The sequence below is a fragment of the Phacochoerus africanus genome, chromosome 15 (assembly GCF_016906955.1).
Source record: "Phacochoerus africanus isolate WHEZ1 chromosome 15, ROS_Pafr_v1, whole genome shotgun sequence".
In the NCBI taxonomy this organism is placed as follows: Eukaryota; Metazoa; Chordata; class Mammalia; order Artiodactyla; family Suidae; genus Phacochoerus; species Phacochoerus africanus.
The window spans coordinates 92811298-92829014 of NC_062558.1; the positions used below are offsets into that span (position 1 = coordinate 92811298).

General features: G+C 40.4%; 1 protein-coding gene across 2 annotated transcripts; it reads left to right on the forward strand.

The window, feature by feature from the left end:
• The first annotated feature begins 5335 nt into the window (after nucleotides 1-5335).
• Nucleotides 5336-10152, forward strand: ZNF32 (zinc finger protein 32). 2 transcript variants are annotated; one of them, XM_047759814.1, is made up of 3 exons: nucleotides 5336-5415; nucleotides 7769-7908; nucleotides 9175-10152. In XM_047759814.1, the coding sequence occupies exons 2-3, from the start codon at nucleotides 7839-7841 to the stop codon at nucleotides 9966-9968; spliced, it is 864 nt and encodes a 287-aa protein (XP_047615770.1). In that variant the 5' UTR covers nucleotides 5336-5415; nucleotides 7769-7838; the 3' UTR covers nucleotides 9969-10152. The 2 variants fall into 2 exon arrangements, with proteins under 2 accessions (XP_047615770.1, XP_047615772.1); XM_047759816.1 differs by having other exon boundaries at nucleotides 9217-10152.
• Nucleotides 10153-17717: the final 7565 nt, after the last annotated feature.

Genomic DNA, 17717 nt, shown 5'->3' on the forward strand with positions numbered 1-17717 from the left:
TTACCATTACCAACAGATTTTATTTTCTTCTCTAAAATGAATAAATGCCTCAGATAGCAGGAACTTAAAGAGACAAAACAACTATGTGTAATGTGGGGTCCTGGACTGGATACAGGAACAGAAAATGAATAGTAGGGGGAAAACTGATGAAAGTTACATAAAGTCAGTAATTTACTGTTAAGTATTACCACTGCATTTTGTATCAGTGTTAACTCCCTGGCTTTGACTCTCATAATTCTAGGAGTTGTTACTATTGGAGAAACTGAGTGAAAAACGAAAGTGAAAACTGTCTAGTTTTTGCAGCTTTCCCTAAAATTATTTCAAAATAAAAACTTAAAAGAAAAAAATTTCATAATTTATCCCTGCTTATTCAAGGATTCTCTAAAACAATCATTAAAATCTTTTTTGGAGGTCAACCAACTCTTTAAAGAAAAGAATATACTATCTGTCCTAAAAAACATACAAGTCCACTTCTTCCATTTTGCATGTTCACAGATTCACATGGAGCCTGTTCATGGGCCACAGATGAGAACTCTGGCTCTAGGACCACTGCTTAGGACATGGGTGTGGAAGGAAGTAACATCCAACACATGACATGAACAGGAAAAACATCCAGCCTCCCACCTGTAGTCACAGTTGCATCTTTACCCTCTGGTTGTCTGGAAGGCCTACCTACAAAATGGGCTGTGCTCCCCCATGACATTCCTCAGAAGAGTCATTATGAGAGGACAACACTCATGCACACAGCAGCAAACAAAGGGTACCTCCTCTTTCTGGGCCAAGTGGCAATGTAAATATATTCTAGAGGGACCCTAAGGCAGCCCCACTAAATGATACCAAACAGGAAAGTCAGCTCTTGGCATGAAAGCCTCAGCAGGAATGATGGCCAGACCCAGGGCCTTGGAAATAGATGCAAATATATACTAAGTGTGGGTCATCAGTCCCCACCCCAAACTTTACTTCCCATCTTCTGGCTTATAAGCAACTCCATCAAGAGTCTATATGAAGAAAGGAACAGCTAGTTACATGGTAGAAATAAATGGTAAGAACTGGAAAACAGGAGTTCCTGTTGTGGCTCAGTGGTTAACGAATCCAACTAGGAACCATGAGATTGCCGGTTTGATCCTTGGCCTAGATCAGTGGGTTAAGGATCCAGCGTTGCCGTGAGCTGTGATGTAGGTCACAGACATGACTCAGATCCCACATTGCTGTGGCTCTGGCACAGGCTGGCGGTTACAGCTCCAATTAAACCCCTAGCCTGGGAACCTCCATATGCCGTGGGTACGGGCCTAGAAAAGACAAAAAGACAAAAAGACCAAAAAAAAAAATAAAGAACTAAAAAACATCTGAAGCTTGCATAAATAGCTCCCTTAAGAATAAATCATTTAAATTTGAATAGTGGAAGGAATTTTGAGGTTACAAAAGCTAAGATCCACACACTAGGCATCTTCAAGCCCAAATTATGAATATCCTGAATTTATAAATCAGGGAAGAATAGTGAGAGCAAACACAGGACATAACTGCTCAAAGAGACAGGAGTAGGTGCAGAAAATAGGAATGACTTGTCCAAGGAGAGGCCAGGATGACCTCCAGCCCTGAGAAATAGCTGGCAAGTCAAGAGACATTTGGATGACTCTAACCAAGAGATCAACAACTTTCTAGAGAATTGCATTAAAGCACAACCTCTTTCTTTCTAGTGGGTCCTGCTACTCAAGCCTGGCCATTGAGTAGGAGGGGCTTAAAAGAAGGCTGGCTTTCTCCCAAGCACTGGCCTCCAAGCTGGACACAGTGGGATTTTTTGGGAGGGATGGGAAGCCTGGTTAGTTCAGAGAATGTACAGAGTAGTGGGATGAGATGGGGGTTCATAAAACACAGTTATTAAGAGCTAACTGAAGAGGTCTGCATTTCTGATGGGAATTGGACTAAACACAGACTTGAGGCAGAGTGGAAATTATTCTGATAAACTCTTCCAGGAGGGCAGATCCTCATTCTACCACTCTACACCCAAAGACTTCGTTGAGCTAATGAGAGCAAATGAAGCTCAAGCTCTCCTTGAGTATCATGTGCTCTCATGCAAGTTTCTGGGGCAATCCTACATTTAAAGGAACCAGGAGTATTTTCCAAGTCAATAATTCACTTAAGAATTTACTGCAGAATTCTGCAGCTTTCATTCCACATTTAGGACGCAATTATTTCATTTTTTCTTTTCCTGGTAGGTTTATTTTTCTCTTTTTTCTTTTTTTATTGGTCATAAAATATTCATTAAGGTATATTTTAGTGAATATAATGAATACAAAATTTAGGATCACAATATGAAACAATTGCAATCCACTCAAAGAGTAAAAAAATCTGTAGAAGTAAAATGTGTATTTTTAGGACTTTTTGATAGGTATAAGCAAATGTCTAATTAGACTGAATTGTCTCAATTTAGACATGGCTGAAAATGTCTATTTCCCTAGTCTCTTTTGCATTATTTTCCATTCACCAGCTAAGAAAATTTTCTCTTAGTTTCAATTAGCACTTTTTAAAAATTAATAGCATTTTTCCTTAATTCTATTGTGTGTGTGAGTTGCTATCCTTTACCAAATTTCCAGTGAAATTTCTTTTTCCTATTGAGTTGTATGGTCTCTTTAAAGATGATAGTGATTACCATGTTCCTAGCTTGTCGTGTCTTAACTTCATTTAATGGTGGTGTTGACACAGAAGTACTGGATTTTAATGTAGTCAAATCCAGCAATCTTATTCTTCACTGTTTCTGCGTTTCTTACCATGGTTAGGAAAACCCTTCCTATGCTGAGATTATAAAACTATTAAACCATACATTCTTCTGGGCCTTTTATGGATCTGGGTTTTACATTTTACATTTAATCAATCTGGAGGCTATTTTGGCACAGAAGTTAGATAAGTATTTACTTTCATTTTTTTTTGCCAAATGTTTAGCCTTTTGTCATATAATCAGTTATTGGATTATCTTCGTTCCATAATGTTTTAAAATGCATGTGAAATAAGGGAATAATTCTTTGGTAATTTTTCAAATTGACACTGCTAACACCCTCCCTCAGCTCTGTGCCTTCCTGTTGAGTGGGTGTCTTAAAATGCAGGCCGTGGTTAAGGGTTGGGCCTCATGCAGGATCTGGGTAAAGACTGCTATGTGTCTGTCAAAAGGGTGGTGGGTGGGTCTCTTCTGGGTCTCATCAACTCCATTCCTGACTGCTCTCTCCTCCACTTTCCATTCAATGCACCCACTTTCCTGAGACACCTTAAAAGAATTCACGCAGATTTGTTAAGGTGACAACATTGCCCCTTTACAGTCGCCTTCTCCACCAAAGCTTTGTCATTGCTTTCACAGTGGGATCCGAAACATCCTAACAACCACAGCTGAGCCTGACCTCAACAGAACTGGTACGACTTCTAGGCACATGGTGTTGTTTTTCAACGGAGGAAATGACTCCCAGACCTGGGGGTGACATACGCAGCCTTGCAGCTTTGCGGATACAGCCCTGGGAGAGAAGGGAGCAGAGACCCATCCAGTCAGCTGCAAGGACTGGCCTTTGCTGGGTGCCATCTGGGCACTGAAAATTAAGTGTCTGTGGCTGCTCTAGAAGGAAAGGATGTGATGACTGTGCTTCACCTCCTAATGCCCTACCCCTTTCTCTCTGTGATTCTGGAGCAAATCATGAAGGAGGCACCACAGGAAGCTCTGCATTTGTGCTGAGGCACCTTCAGGAGCCAGGCCTACAGGGCAGTTCCCCCTACACACTCAGGGACTTTTCTGTGCTGCTGTCCTGGGTTTTGAGGAAAGGGGTGTGTTTGTCTTCTAAACTAGACTGTCAGCTCCCTTCCTAGGAGAAGAGAGTATATCTTTTTTACATTTATGTGTCCAAAGCCCAGCAGAGTACCTGACACTTAAAATGGGCTCAGAACATACAGGTTCAATGAACTTAAATAATGATGTTATTAGTGATAGTGAAACTAACACTTAGCAATCAACTTACACTTTGTACACAGTGAGAAATTAAATGTTTTGTTTTTGTTGTTTAACAGTTTTTGTTGTTAAATGTTTAACAGGTGACTTTTGGGTAGAGGACAAACCCAAGAGGAAACATACCTTATGAAACCTCTCCTTTAATAGGATAAACTAGCCTCTGTGTAGGAGCTCTGGAGCAGGGAACCTGGAGAGAATTACATTGAGGAGAGCTCCAGGATGAAGGAAGACGAAAGCGATTCAAAGGGGGAGGAAGCCCAAGCAGTCTCAGCCATAGAGAATTTTAATGTCATTCTTCCCTCTCCCAAATTCCCTTTCAGAGGCCAGGATCCTATAAAAATACATTTGAAGGTGGCTTAAGGCATTTAGGGAGCCTTGCCCCCTCTTAGTATCACACAACAGGATTTGAATGCCTGTACTTCACAAAGAAGCCTCATGAAAAAGAGCTCATCTAACTTGCTGAGTGATTTTCAAAACTTACAATTTATCCATGTAAGAAAAAAATCTAATTTCTTATCCTAGAAAATAGTGTTTTCTCTCCAAAACTCAGAGGGGGTACATGCAGAATGATTTTTTTTTTTTTCTGGGTTCTTACATACCTACCTGCCTTTGCTCTGCAAGTATCAAGAGGGTGACCTGACTTGGATTCTGGCCCTTTCAAGAAGCCTCTGTAGCTGCCACCTAACCACATCCTGGGCTCCCCACCAGGTAAGAAGCCTATCCAGAATTCTGCAGCTAGTCAGTGGTGGAGCTGACATGCAAATTCAAGACAATTCCAAACCGGATCTCTTACCCATTATTTCGGATGCAAATTCTTTAACGGGATAAGAAGGGCATAGCCCTCCACCAGACTCCTCCCCAACCTCACTAAACTCTCCTCTGGTGTTCCAAAACGCCACAGACTTCGCTTGAAATATCTGCTCCTCGCCTCAGAGCTCTAACTACAGAATACTTAGTCTTTGCTCCCCCAATGGCTCAAAACAAAACCTCCAAGCACCCAAGGTTTTATCAACTCATTTCTTCCCAATGAGTTTCCTCCCACCATACCTAATGCAAGAACCCAGATTCTCAGTTTCTTGGTTCAGCGGACGACTTCACCAAGCTGCCTACACACGCCTGGCTAATCTGAGCAGCCTTTCGGCGCTCTCGGTGCCCGCTCTACATACACCCGCGAACGAATCAGCGCCACCGGCTGAGGACCATATGGAGGTGGCCTGAGCGCCCAGCGATCACCTGGACCCGCAGAGCCCGAGAGGCCGGACCCATCGCCGAACTACGTTTCCCACAGTGCTCGGGAAAGCCAGGGCCGCCGAGGCCCCAGCCTCCAGCTCGCGCGGAACCTCCTGGGAGCTGTAGTCCGGTCTGCTCGCGCCGGCGCTGCTGTGGGCTCGGTGCCGGCCTTTGTCTGTCTGCGGGCGCGCGCCGCTGCGGTGAGTGAGGCCGCCGGCCGGGTCAGTGCGCCCGGGTGAGGCGGGGCCCCGCCGACAGGCTACGGCTCCCGAGCTCCCCCGAGACCCTGAGCGGGCCTGGCCAGCCTGGACCCCCAGGGCGGCCAACTAAGAGGGGAGAGGTCTGCGGCCCGCAAGAAAAGGTCCATCTGGACCAGAGAGCGGGGTGCTGAGGCCCAGCACGCAGGGCGGCCCTGGGGGCCCGGGAACGCGGGGTTGGGGGAGCCTGAGGCGGGAGGGTAGAGCCCGTTCGGACTAGCGGGGGCCCCTCCGCCGCACCGCAGGGCGGGGTGTGGGGAAGGCCTGGCACCTGGAGCTGTGGGCGGGGAGGCCACAGTCAGGTGTGCCCCAGGGCCTTAAGAAGTTGGACAGGGGAAAGCGGTGTCTCTCTGGGGTGGGTGAATGGGAGAAAGGACAAACCCCGCTGGGTGGGGAATGGGAAAGGACAAACTGGATTCAGGTGTGTGGAGGAAAAACTCACCCCTACGCAGAATTTCCTAATCCTGAAACTATCCTCAAGATAGCAAAAGTTCCCCCTCTTCTAGTCATCTCCTCAGGACTTCTCAACTTTAGGCCTTAAGTCTGTAGGACATGTCAGAGGCCCTTCACAATTGGTTTTTTATTTGCCCAGGAGCTACTTCATATTTGTTATCAAAGTATTTACTAAGTGAGGAGATAGAGTGAGGGCTGTTTGGTTACTTGCCCAATGTCATTTGAGAGGACTGAGAGTGTAATCCAAATCCCTCATGGCCTAACTAAACCACAGGATATAATGGCCTTTCTGATAGGAAAAGAAATGTTTTCTAGTATAAAGTGGCTTTCTCCAAAATCTTCAGGAAATTGACTCCCCAGACTTGTGTAATCTAGGGAGAAAATTATGACAGATTCCCTTTATTAATCAAAGAGGTTCCATAGACACATCTGAGTTCTTCCTGAATATCTCACAGCACGTGGAGAGGCACAGCTGTAAATTCTACCCACGGTTCCAAGCTCTATTTGCTGGACTCACCAGGGACAGAGTCCAACCTTAGGCAGCAGGTACATATACGTTACGTTGACTTGGCTGATGTGCAGCTGTTGAGCAGTAACACCTTGAACTTCCTAGTGAAAGGTCCTGTAGTGTCCTGACACTTTGATAGGGCATTGCATTGTGGTTTATACTCCAAACTGAACCTGAATCTGCCAACTAAGAGTTTAAATGCCTCTCCAGTCACCATGATATGTAGCAGAAAATGCAGTTGTCAAGAAGACCAGATGCTTGGATTAACACAGAATTGTTGCATCACACTGCTATTTCATTAAATCAGGAGGTCAGCATTTTCTTGTTAAATATTGGAGGAAAACAAAGATTATACACTGAACCACTGCATAAATAAAGTATAAGAATTCAGTAATTAGGGTCCTGAAATAAGAATATTCCCTCCAAAAAAAAATAATAAATAAAAAAATAACATGGAACAAGAGGATTCCTAGGATCTGGAAGAATAGGAAAGTCTGGTCAAACTCTGTTCCATTTTATTCCATTTTCTAAGAATTCTGACTAGCTCTTTAGTGATGAGGAAGTAGAGAATTGTCTGGACTTAGGCTTTGGATCCAGAGAGTCTTGAATTGGAACCTTACTCCACCTTGACTCCTTACTGGCTCTGGGACTTGTGGTAAGTTATTTCCCTTGTCAGAATGCCCGGCTTGGTTTTGGAGTCTGAAGAGGTCTTCTTTTTCCAAGAATTGACAAGTATATATACTTCCTCAGAACTGGTTTTCTCATATCTCAAAAAGCAGAAGTGTGGGTGTGAGTCTAGAGCCTCCTAAGAAGTGCTAAAAAGATACAGGAAGTCTCTTGTTCTGTCCCAATAACCTAGTGGGGACTGGAGAGGAGAGCTGGAGCCATTTCAATCATAGAGCCAACTGTAAAGGGTAAAATATTGTTTTTTATATATTCTAAATTTCTTTGGGGGCTAAGAGATAAAGTAGCAAACTGTTATATGGAGGAAGTTCCAATCACTTGCAAAAGATTCCAATCACCTGCAAAAGCTAAGGTACAAATAGGAGGGACATTATCTTAGCATTAGCAGGAAGAGGTACATGTTTGCTTTATGGGCTTCTCTGCTTACTCTTGGACTCTTATATTTATAAGTGGTCATGGTACCTTTTGGCCCATCTTGTGGTTTCATGGTAGGTGTCTGACATTACATCATGCAATCCACATTTCCTCTATTCACTCATACCCCAAAATGGAGCGCCTGTTGACTTCATTCTTCTCACTTAACAATCATCCTGTCCTTTAATGTTTGTTTTTGTTGTTCTGTTTTGTTTTTGTTTATTTTTTCCTCTCTAGGTACTCAAGAACAGCCCATGGAAGAATCATATGAGGAGGTAGTGATTAAGGTCGTACGGCAGGAGTGGACATGTTTGGATTTCCAACAGCTACACTGCTGGACTGTCATGGAAGATATGCCCAGAATGTAGCATTTTTCAGTGAGTTGGTTGATTGCTGGGATGCCCTCAGCCCACAATAATCAGTGTCCCTGTCCTCAGCACAGGCTGTCCTCAACAGGCTGAGGATACAGATAAGACATTCCTTTGGTGGAGCTCACCATTTCTGGGGGTTACAGGGAAAGCCTACAAGTTGGAGTTAGAAATAATAGTAGAAACAGATCAAGAGAACAGTCTTATTATGAAGTAGTCTTGAGGTAGTCTCTGAGAGAATAATAAGGAGTTTTTAATCAAGCACAATCACTGAGTAAGAAAGGATAAAGTAAGGAAGGGGAATAAGTTGAAATCTCCCTAGGATGACTCCAAGAGAAATATTACTAGTGATGAATGGACCCATATTTAAAGTGAAGTAGGAGGCTCATATGCAGGGCAGTTTTGGAAAATACTATCATATCTGAATAGGAAGTGTTGAGAATAACTTCCAAACCAAAATTGACTTCAATTCCACTGTAGCTTAGCAAAATGAAATAGCATGGATTTTAAAGGGAAGAACATTCCTTGGATCAGATTCTTTGATTGCCTTGACTCAATCTGTGGTATCAGACAAGTTATTTAATTTTCTTGAGCTCCAGGCTCTTCATCTGTAAAGTGCAACAGTAAGCTCTATATTGCAGGGTTTCAAGGGTTAGAATTAATAGGTGTAAAGCATCAAAGATTCTGCTACATATATTCTGACATAATGGAGATTACTCCACTGTTAGGAAAGCAGAATGGAGCAGAGGTAGATTCCTTTTGAAGCCAATAAAACTTACGTTTCAGGATCTTTCTCTTACACTGGTCTTCTTCAAGGCCCTATACCTACTCTTATACTTTTTCTTAATGGAATCCCTCCAAAATTTTAAAGCTTTAGGCCCTACACAACCTGGATCCATACCTGTTTTGGAGTCAGGTAAAACTTGGGTATGGGACTAAACATGATATTTTATAGTTATCTCAATATTTCTGAGCCTCTTTTCTATAAAATGGAGATAATCATGTTTATCACACAAGACTATTTGGGAGGCTAAATTAAACTAAATTTAGAGGCAGTACACAGCTATGGAGCATGCCTGTGTCTGAATCCCAATTTTATACCTACCTGACTACATGATCTTTGACAGCCTCCCTATGCTTTCATTTCCTTATCTGTAGCAATCTCATAGATTGTTTTCAGGGTTAAATTATCTATGCAAAGTTTATAGTATTAATGTCTGATACATAATAAGCACTCAAAGCATTGTTTCTTTTTTCCCTATTCTTCTCACTCAGCATATTGGTGCATCTTACATGACTTCCCTCTCATTTTACCAGATGTGATGACAGAAGCCCACCACAAATATGATCACTCTGAGGCCACAGGATCCTCAAGCTGGGATTTCCAGAATTCTTTCAGAAGAGAGAAGCTGGAACAAAAATCCCCAGATTCTAAGACACTACAGGAAGATTCACCTGGAGTGAGGCAAAGGGTCTATGAGTGCCAGGAATGTGGAAAATCCTTCAGGCAAAAAGGTAGCCTAACATTACATGAGAGAATCCACACTGGCCAAAAGCCCTTTGAGTGTACCCATTGTGGAAAAAGCTTTAGGGCCAAAGGCAATCTTGTTACACATCAACGAATACATACAGGAGAGAAGCCCTATCAGTGCAAGGAATGTGGGAAAAGCTTTAGTCAACGAGGTAGTCTGGCCGTTCACGAAAGACTCCACACTGGACAAAAACCCTATGAGTGTGCTATCTGTCAGAGAAGCTTCAGGAATCAAAGTAACCTTGCTGTTCACAGAAGAGTTCATAGTGGTGAGAAGCCCTATAGATGTGATCAGTGTGGAAAAGCCTTCAGTCAGAAGGGAAGTTTAATTGTGCATATCAGAGTCCACACAGGCCTGAAACCCTATGCCTGCACACAATGCAGGAAGAGTTTCCACACCAGAGGGAATTGTATCCTGCATGGAAAAATCCACACAGGAGAGACACCCTATCTGTGTGGCCAGTGTGGGAAAAGCTTCACTCAGAGAGGGAGTCTGGCTGTGCACCAACGAAGCTGCTCACAAAGGCTCACGCTATAACCATTCTCTTCAAAGGAAGTTCTCTTTATGAATTAAGAGTATAAAATTCCCTGAGATTAAAAAAACCTATCCAATTTTGTGGAAAGAATGGAGACTCTTTCAGAAGCCATCACTGGGTAAACTGACTTTCTCCTTTCCCTCAAATGAGTATGAAAAATAAATGTCTTGTTTATTATCATTATCATGTATGGTTCCTAATTTCTCTCAGTTTATTTTGACCTAATGTCCCACTGTACCTCCATTAATCTGGTACACAATTGGAGATTTATATAGCAGGTACAGATTTAAATTTGCAGTTGATACCATCAGCCTTAAAAAAAAAAAAAAAAACAGGGAGTTCCCCTCATGACGCAGTGGTTAACTAATCCGACTATGAATCATGAGGTTGCGGGTTCGATCCCTGGCCTTGCTCAGTGGGTTAAGGATCCGGCGTTGCCATGAGTTGTGGTGTAGGTCGCAGACGCAGCTTGGATCCCACACTGCTGTGGCTGTGGCCTAGGCCGGTAGCTACAGCTCCTATTTGACCCCTAGGCCTGGGAACCTCCACATGCAGCAGGATCGGCCCTAGAAAAAGGAGAAAAAAAAAAAAAAAAAAACAGCCCCAGACCAATCCCAAGATTCTTTTCTTCTCTACATATTCAAATTTATCTTATTTTGCATATAAGACCACTAAGCAGAATTCATGAGGCAAATCTAACCAATAATTCTCATATTGAACACTGTATTATCTGGATAATATCCTCTAATAGCCTCTTCTAACAAATCACCCATGTTCATAGCAGAAGCCCTAGCCTTTCCTTACAAAAACAGGTTCCTTTCCAAATCTGCTGGGTGTTTTACTTCAGTCTTCCACTCCTAACTGGGATAGCAATAACTTGCTTATAGCCATAGAGCAGACAACTATCTACAAGTCTGGGGGAGACACAATGACTTTCACTCCTTTTTAGCAACAGTAGCAATATCTCAGGGTCATCTAGTAAGGGCATTAAGTGTCCTCATTACTGAGCTCATACTTGTAGTCAGTAATGAAGTTCCTCTCCTCTAACAGTGTACTCTTCCTCCTACACACACATGCATGCACACACAGTAAGGAATTTGGAAGGATAATCTACTCTAATAATTTTTACCTCTAGTGGTTGAGATGTGAGGAATACTGGAGATGAAAAGTTGATTTTAAGGTGGAACTTCCCTTTTTTAGCCTTGACCATCCCTATAAATTTTCATTCTGAGCTTCCATGTAATTAATATGATGAATGATGTAGAAAAAAATGGTTTTCTTGAAAAGATACCACTCCACTTTTTGCTATATCCTATAAGCTATAGGTTCCTATAAACCATAGGCTTTTGGCAGATCCTATAAGCTGCAGGGTTCTTAATCCGAAGAAACTTGACAGCAAATCTTTATCAAATAGAGAGGTAAATTTTATCAAAGATCTCTGGGCATAGAAACACTTTAGAAATAGTATGGGTCTCAATAACAATACAATATTGCTCCCAAAGATACCCTGATACTATCTGAAGGTGTACACAAGAATGTTCATACTATCCTCATTCACAATAGTAAACTAGAAATAACCCAAGTGTCCAATAACAGACAAGGTAATACACTGTGGTATGTTCATATAATCAAATACAACTCAGCAATAAAAAAATAATAATACACACTGATACATTCAATAATATGGATGAATCTCAAAGACTTGGGTTAAGTAAAAGAACCCAAATACACACACACACACACACACACACACACACACACACAGTATATTAATTCCATTATTATGATTTCACAAGACAGGAAAAACTAATCTGTAGAAAAAGACGTCAAATAACAGTTTCCTCTACGGAATTTGGAGGGGGGAACTGAACTGAAAGACACATAAGACAGCCTTACAGAGTGAAAAAATTTTCTATTCCTTTCTTCAGGTGGTGGACGCATGGGCCTATACTTATATTTGAGCACAATACTTAAAATCTATGCATGTTATTATACATAAGGTACACTTTATATGCAAAATATACATAAAGTTTAAATAACAAAGAGGTAGTTTTAAAATATTGCCCTCAGGTCCTTTGACACTCATCTCACGATGGGGTCTGTGTCACCTCCCCTTCAATATGGGAAGGCTTGTGACTGCTTCAAACAATGAAACATGGTAGAAGTGATGCTACACTGACTTCCAAGAATAGGTCTAAAAAGCCCTTTAAAAGTCTGAAGAGTTTCTGCATGACACTTTTGTTAGACAAGTGCCTCAGCTGACAGGTTCATCTGAACTCCTAAAAGTCAGCATCAACCCCCAGCCATGTGAGTGAGCCACTGTAGATGCTCAGCCCAGCAGAACCTTCATATGACTACAGTCTCAGATGACATTTGATGAAAACTGTATGAGAAACACCCAAGTCAGAACTGCATTCCCAGGAGTGCCCATTATGGCTCAGGTTAAAAACTCAACTAGTAACTATGAGGATGTGAGTTCGATCCCTGGCCCTGCACAGTAGGTAAGGATCCAGTGTTGCCACAAGCTGTAGTATAAGTCGCAGATGCAACTCTGATCTGGTGTTGCTGTAGCTATGGTGTAGTCTGGCAGCTGCAGCTCCAATTAGACCACTAGCCTGGGAATTTCCATGTGTTGCAGTTGCAGCCATAAAAGAAAAGAAAAAAAAAATGGACAAAGGATCTTCTAAATAGACATTTTTTCAAAAGTCATACAGATGGCTAACAAGAATATGAAAAGGTGCTCGACATCACAAATAATCAGGGAAATGCAAACCAAAACCACAATGAGATATCACTTCATGCCTATTAAAATGGCTATTATCAAAAAGGCAGGAAATAACAAGTGTTGACAAGGATGTGGAGAAATGGGTACCCTCATACACTGTTCACGGGAATGTAAACTGTTGCAGCCACTGAGGAAAACAGTATGGAGATTGCTCAAAAATTTCCATATGATCCAGCTATTCCACATCTGGGTATTTATCCAAAGAATACGAAAAAACTAATTCAAAAAGACATGCACCCCATGCTCATCACAGCATGATTTACAATAGCCAAGATATGGAAACAACCCAACTTCCATTAAAAGATGAATAGGTAAGAAAGAAAAAGGGTGGGGAGTAGCAAAACAGATGAAGGGGATTAAAAGGTACAAACCTCCAGCTATAAAATAAATAAACCGTGGGAATGTAATGTATAGCACAGAGAATATAGTTAATAATACTGTAATAATTTGTAAAGCCAAAGATTTATTATAGTGACCATTCAAAATGTTTATAAATATTGAATCACTATAATGTACTATAATATACACCTAAATCACTATAATGTACACCTAAAACTAATATAATATTGAAGGTCAATTAAACTTCAACTAAAAAAAAATCAATGTAACTGTGAAGTGGGACTTACAATAAAATCAATAAAAATCACACACCAGAGGGAGTTCCTGTTGTGGCTAAGTGGGTTACAAACCCGACTAGTATCCATGAGGATGTGGGTTCAATCCATGCCTCATCCAGTGGGTTAAGGATCCAGCATTGCCGTGAGCTGTAGTGTAGGTTGCAGATGCAGCTTGGATCCCATGTGGCTGTGGCTGTGGCAGCTGCAATTCAACCCCTAGCCTGGGAACTTCCGTGTGCCACAGGTAGGGCTTTCACACACCAGAAAGTCAGAAATATTTTGTTATTTTTTTTTGTAGGAAAATAATTTTTAGATAGGAGCTAATATTTATGGAATATTTACTTCTTGCTAGACTGAGTTATGCCTTGTATCTCTCAGCAAACTTCTTGATAAACATGGACTACAATTATCAGGAAACTGGAGTCTAGGGAGTTCCCTCGTGGTACAGCACGTTAAGGATCCAGTATCACTGCAGCAGCTTGGGTTACTGCTGTGATGCAGGTTCAGTCACTGGCCCAGAAACTTCCACATGCTATGGGTAAGGCCAAAAAAAAATTTTTTTTTTTTTATCTTTTTGCCTTTTTTTTTTAGGGCCGCTCCTGCGGCATAAGGAGGTTCCCAGGCTAGGGGTCGAATCGGAGCTATAGCTGCCGGCTTATGCCAGACCCACAGCAACGCGGGATCTGAGCCACATCTGCAACCTACACCACAGCTCATGGCAACGCCGGATCGTTAACCCACTGAGCAAGGGCAGGGATCGAACCCGCAACCTCATGGTTCCTAGTCGGATTTGTTAACCACTGTGCCATGACAGGAACTCCCAAAAAATTTTTTTAAATAAGAAAGAAGGAAACTGGAGTCTAGAGAGGCAAAATAACTTATGCAAGGTCACAGTGGTTAGAGATATATATAAGAATCAAATGGAAAGAATCAAATGGAAACATTAGAACTGAAAAACAAAATAACTTAAAAACTCACTATATGGGCTTAATAACAGAATTAACAAGTCAGAGCAAAAAATGAGTAAACTTGAAGATAAAACAATTACCTAATCCAAATGAGAGAGAAAATAGATTGGAAAAAAAAAAGATAACAAAAGAGCTAATGTTTGTATCACTGATGATGCAGAAGAGGAGAAGAAAAGGGAATAATGCTGAAAAGATATTTGAAAAACCAATGGCTGAAAAAAATCTCCAAATTTGGTGAAAGGCACAAACCTCCAGATTTAAGAGACTGAATAACTCCAAAGATGACAAACAAATATATCCACACTAAGGTACATCATAATCAAACTTAAAAAATAAATAAATAAACCCAAAGAAATCCACATCAAGGCACATCATAATCTCATAATCAAACTTCAAAGAATCAAACACAAAAGGAAAAAAATTTTGAAAGCAGATAGAGATAAATAAAAAGTTGCCCCTAGAGAATCAATGATTTGAGCAACAGTGGATTTCTCATCAGAAATAATGAGGGTCATAGGGAACTGGCACACATTTCTCAAATGTTGGAAGAAAAGCACTCTCAACCCAGAATTCTATTCCCAGTGAAAATATCTTTCAAGAATGGAAAAGTAATCATTTCTTTCAGATGAAAGAAAACAGAGAATTTGTCATCAGCAGACCTTTAAAAAATGACTATAAGTGAGTCTTCAAACAGGAAAAAAAAATTTAAACTTGAAGTGTGAGGAAGAACAAAAGAAAGAGTAAAAACATGGATAGGTATAAAAGACTATTCTCCTCTTACGTTTCCTAAATTATATTCAATAACTGAAGCAAAAAATGTAACACTTTCTGATGTGGTACTCTATATAGAGTAAATATTTAAAACAAGTATACTCTAAAAGGGAGATGGTAAAGGGACCTCAGTATGGCTTATTTTCTTAATAGGATCAGGGATTATAATGATCCAAATCTCTCTTCCCCTTTAAAAAGTTTGAATTTCTTTCTAATTTCTTCATTTAGATCTATCTGAATTGTTGATATACCATAATCTATTAAAACATCCTCTATTAATCAATCAACAGCTTGATTTCAAATGTTTACTATCACAAGCAATGCTTCAAAGAACATCTTTGCATTTAAGTGTGACTAGTTCTGTAAAATGCATTCATAGAAGTAGCACTGATAAATTAAAATTTACAAAGTTGAGCAACCATCTCTACACTCTAATGTTAGAATATTTCCATCACACTAAGAACCCTCATTTGCATTTGCAGTCACACCCACTGCTACCGTCTGTTTCAAGGAACTGTAAATCTAGCATTTGTTTCTACAGATTTGTATTTTCTAGACATTTCATATAAATGGAGCTATACAATATGTGATTTTTTTATTTAGTGTAATGTTTTTGAGTTTCACCCATGTTGTAACATGTATCAGTATTTCATTCTTTTTATGACTGAAGGTATTCCATGGTATGACTATACCATGTATTGTTTGTCCATTCACTGGTTGATGAAGATTTGAATTGTTTCCACTTTTTTACTACTATGAAAAATGATACTATGAATATTCACATGCAAGTATTTATGTGGACATTTATATTTTAATTTCTCTTGGAATACCTCAGAGTGGAACTGCTGGGTAACGTGGTAAAATCAAGTTTAACATTTTAAGAATTTGAAAATTGCTGTCCAAAATGTATTTATCCCACCAGCAATGTATAAGCATTCCAGTTTCTCTTCATTCCCCCTTGAGACTTGTTATTGCCTGTCATTTTGATTACAGACATTCTTTAGAGTATGAAATAACATCTCATTGTGGTTTGAATTTGCATTTCCCTAATATCTCATAATTTGGAGGAGCTTTTAATGTGCTTATTAAATAATCCAGATATCTTCTTTGGTAAAATATCCATTCACATACTTTGTATAGACAGATTTATTGAGATTTATTTCACATACCATACAATTCACACATTTCTATTGTGCAATTCAATGGTAGTTTCATGCATTCACAGGGTTGTGACTTACCACACAACCAAAATCAATTTTTAAAACATTTTCATCACCTCACAAAGAAACCCAGTATCCATAATGAGTCGCTCCTTATTGACTTCACTTGCATACTCTAACTCCTGGAAACCAACAATCTCCCTTTGTGTCTATAAATTTATCTTTTTTGGATATTTCATATAAATGGAATCACACAATATGTCATCTTTTGTGCCTGGTTTCTTTCACCTAGCACAATGTTTTCAAGGTAAATCCATGCTATAGGTTCCATTGGTTTGCTTTTGCTTTTATTTCTTTCTCCTTGGGAGACTGACCTAAGAAAACATGACTTCAATTTACGTCAGAGAATGTTTTTCCTATATTCTCTTCTAGGAGATTTATGGTGTCAAGTTATACACTTAAGTCTTTAAGCCATTTTGAGTTTATTTTTGTGTACTGTGTCAGGGAGTGTTCTAACTTCATTGATTATATGCAGTTGTCCAACTTTCCCAATACCACTTGCTGAAGAGACAGTCTTTGCTCCATTGTATATTCTTACCACCCTTGTCAAAGACTAATTGTCTGTAGATGTGTGGGTTTATTTCTGAGCTCTCCATTCTGTTCCACTGATTCATATGTCTGTTTTTGTGTCAATACAGTGCTGTTTAGATTACATAGATTTATAGTATGTTCTGAAGTGTGGGAGAGTTATGCCTCCAGCTTTGTTCTTTTTGCTCAGGATTGCTTTCACAATTCTGGGTATTTTGTGGTCCCATGTAAATTTAGGATTATTCTTTTTGTCTTTTTTTTTTCCTATTTTTAGGGCTGCACCCATGATATATGGCGGTTCCCAGGCTAGGGGTCTAATTGGAGCTGTAGTCGCCAGCCTACACCACAGCCATAGCAACTCGGGATCCAAGCCGTGTCTGCGACCTACACCACACCTCGCAGCAACACCAGATCCTCAACCCACTGAGAAAGGCCAGGGATCAAACTCACAACCTCATGGTTCCTAGTCGGATTCGTTTCCACTGCACCACGATGGGAACTCCTAGGATTATTCTTTTCTGGTTTTGTGAAAAATGTCATGGGTAATTTGATAGAGATAGCATTAAATCTACAGTTTGCTTTGGGCGGTACAGCCATTTTTTCAATATTAATCTCTGAACTTGCTTTTTTAACTTAACAAGGTATCATGGAGATATTTCTATGTTGTAGAGTGCTACCTCAAACTTTCCACTTGCTACACAGTATTCTGTAGTAACTACTTCCATATAAACATTTAGGTTCTTCAAATATTTCACTGGTACAAATTATACTACAATGAACATCTTCACAAATGAGAAGTTTTCCAGGATAGAGAGTCAAAGAATATTTTAAGTGTATAACTTATTGAATGTCTCCTCTTTGA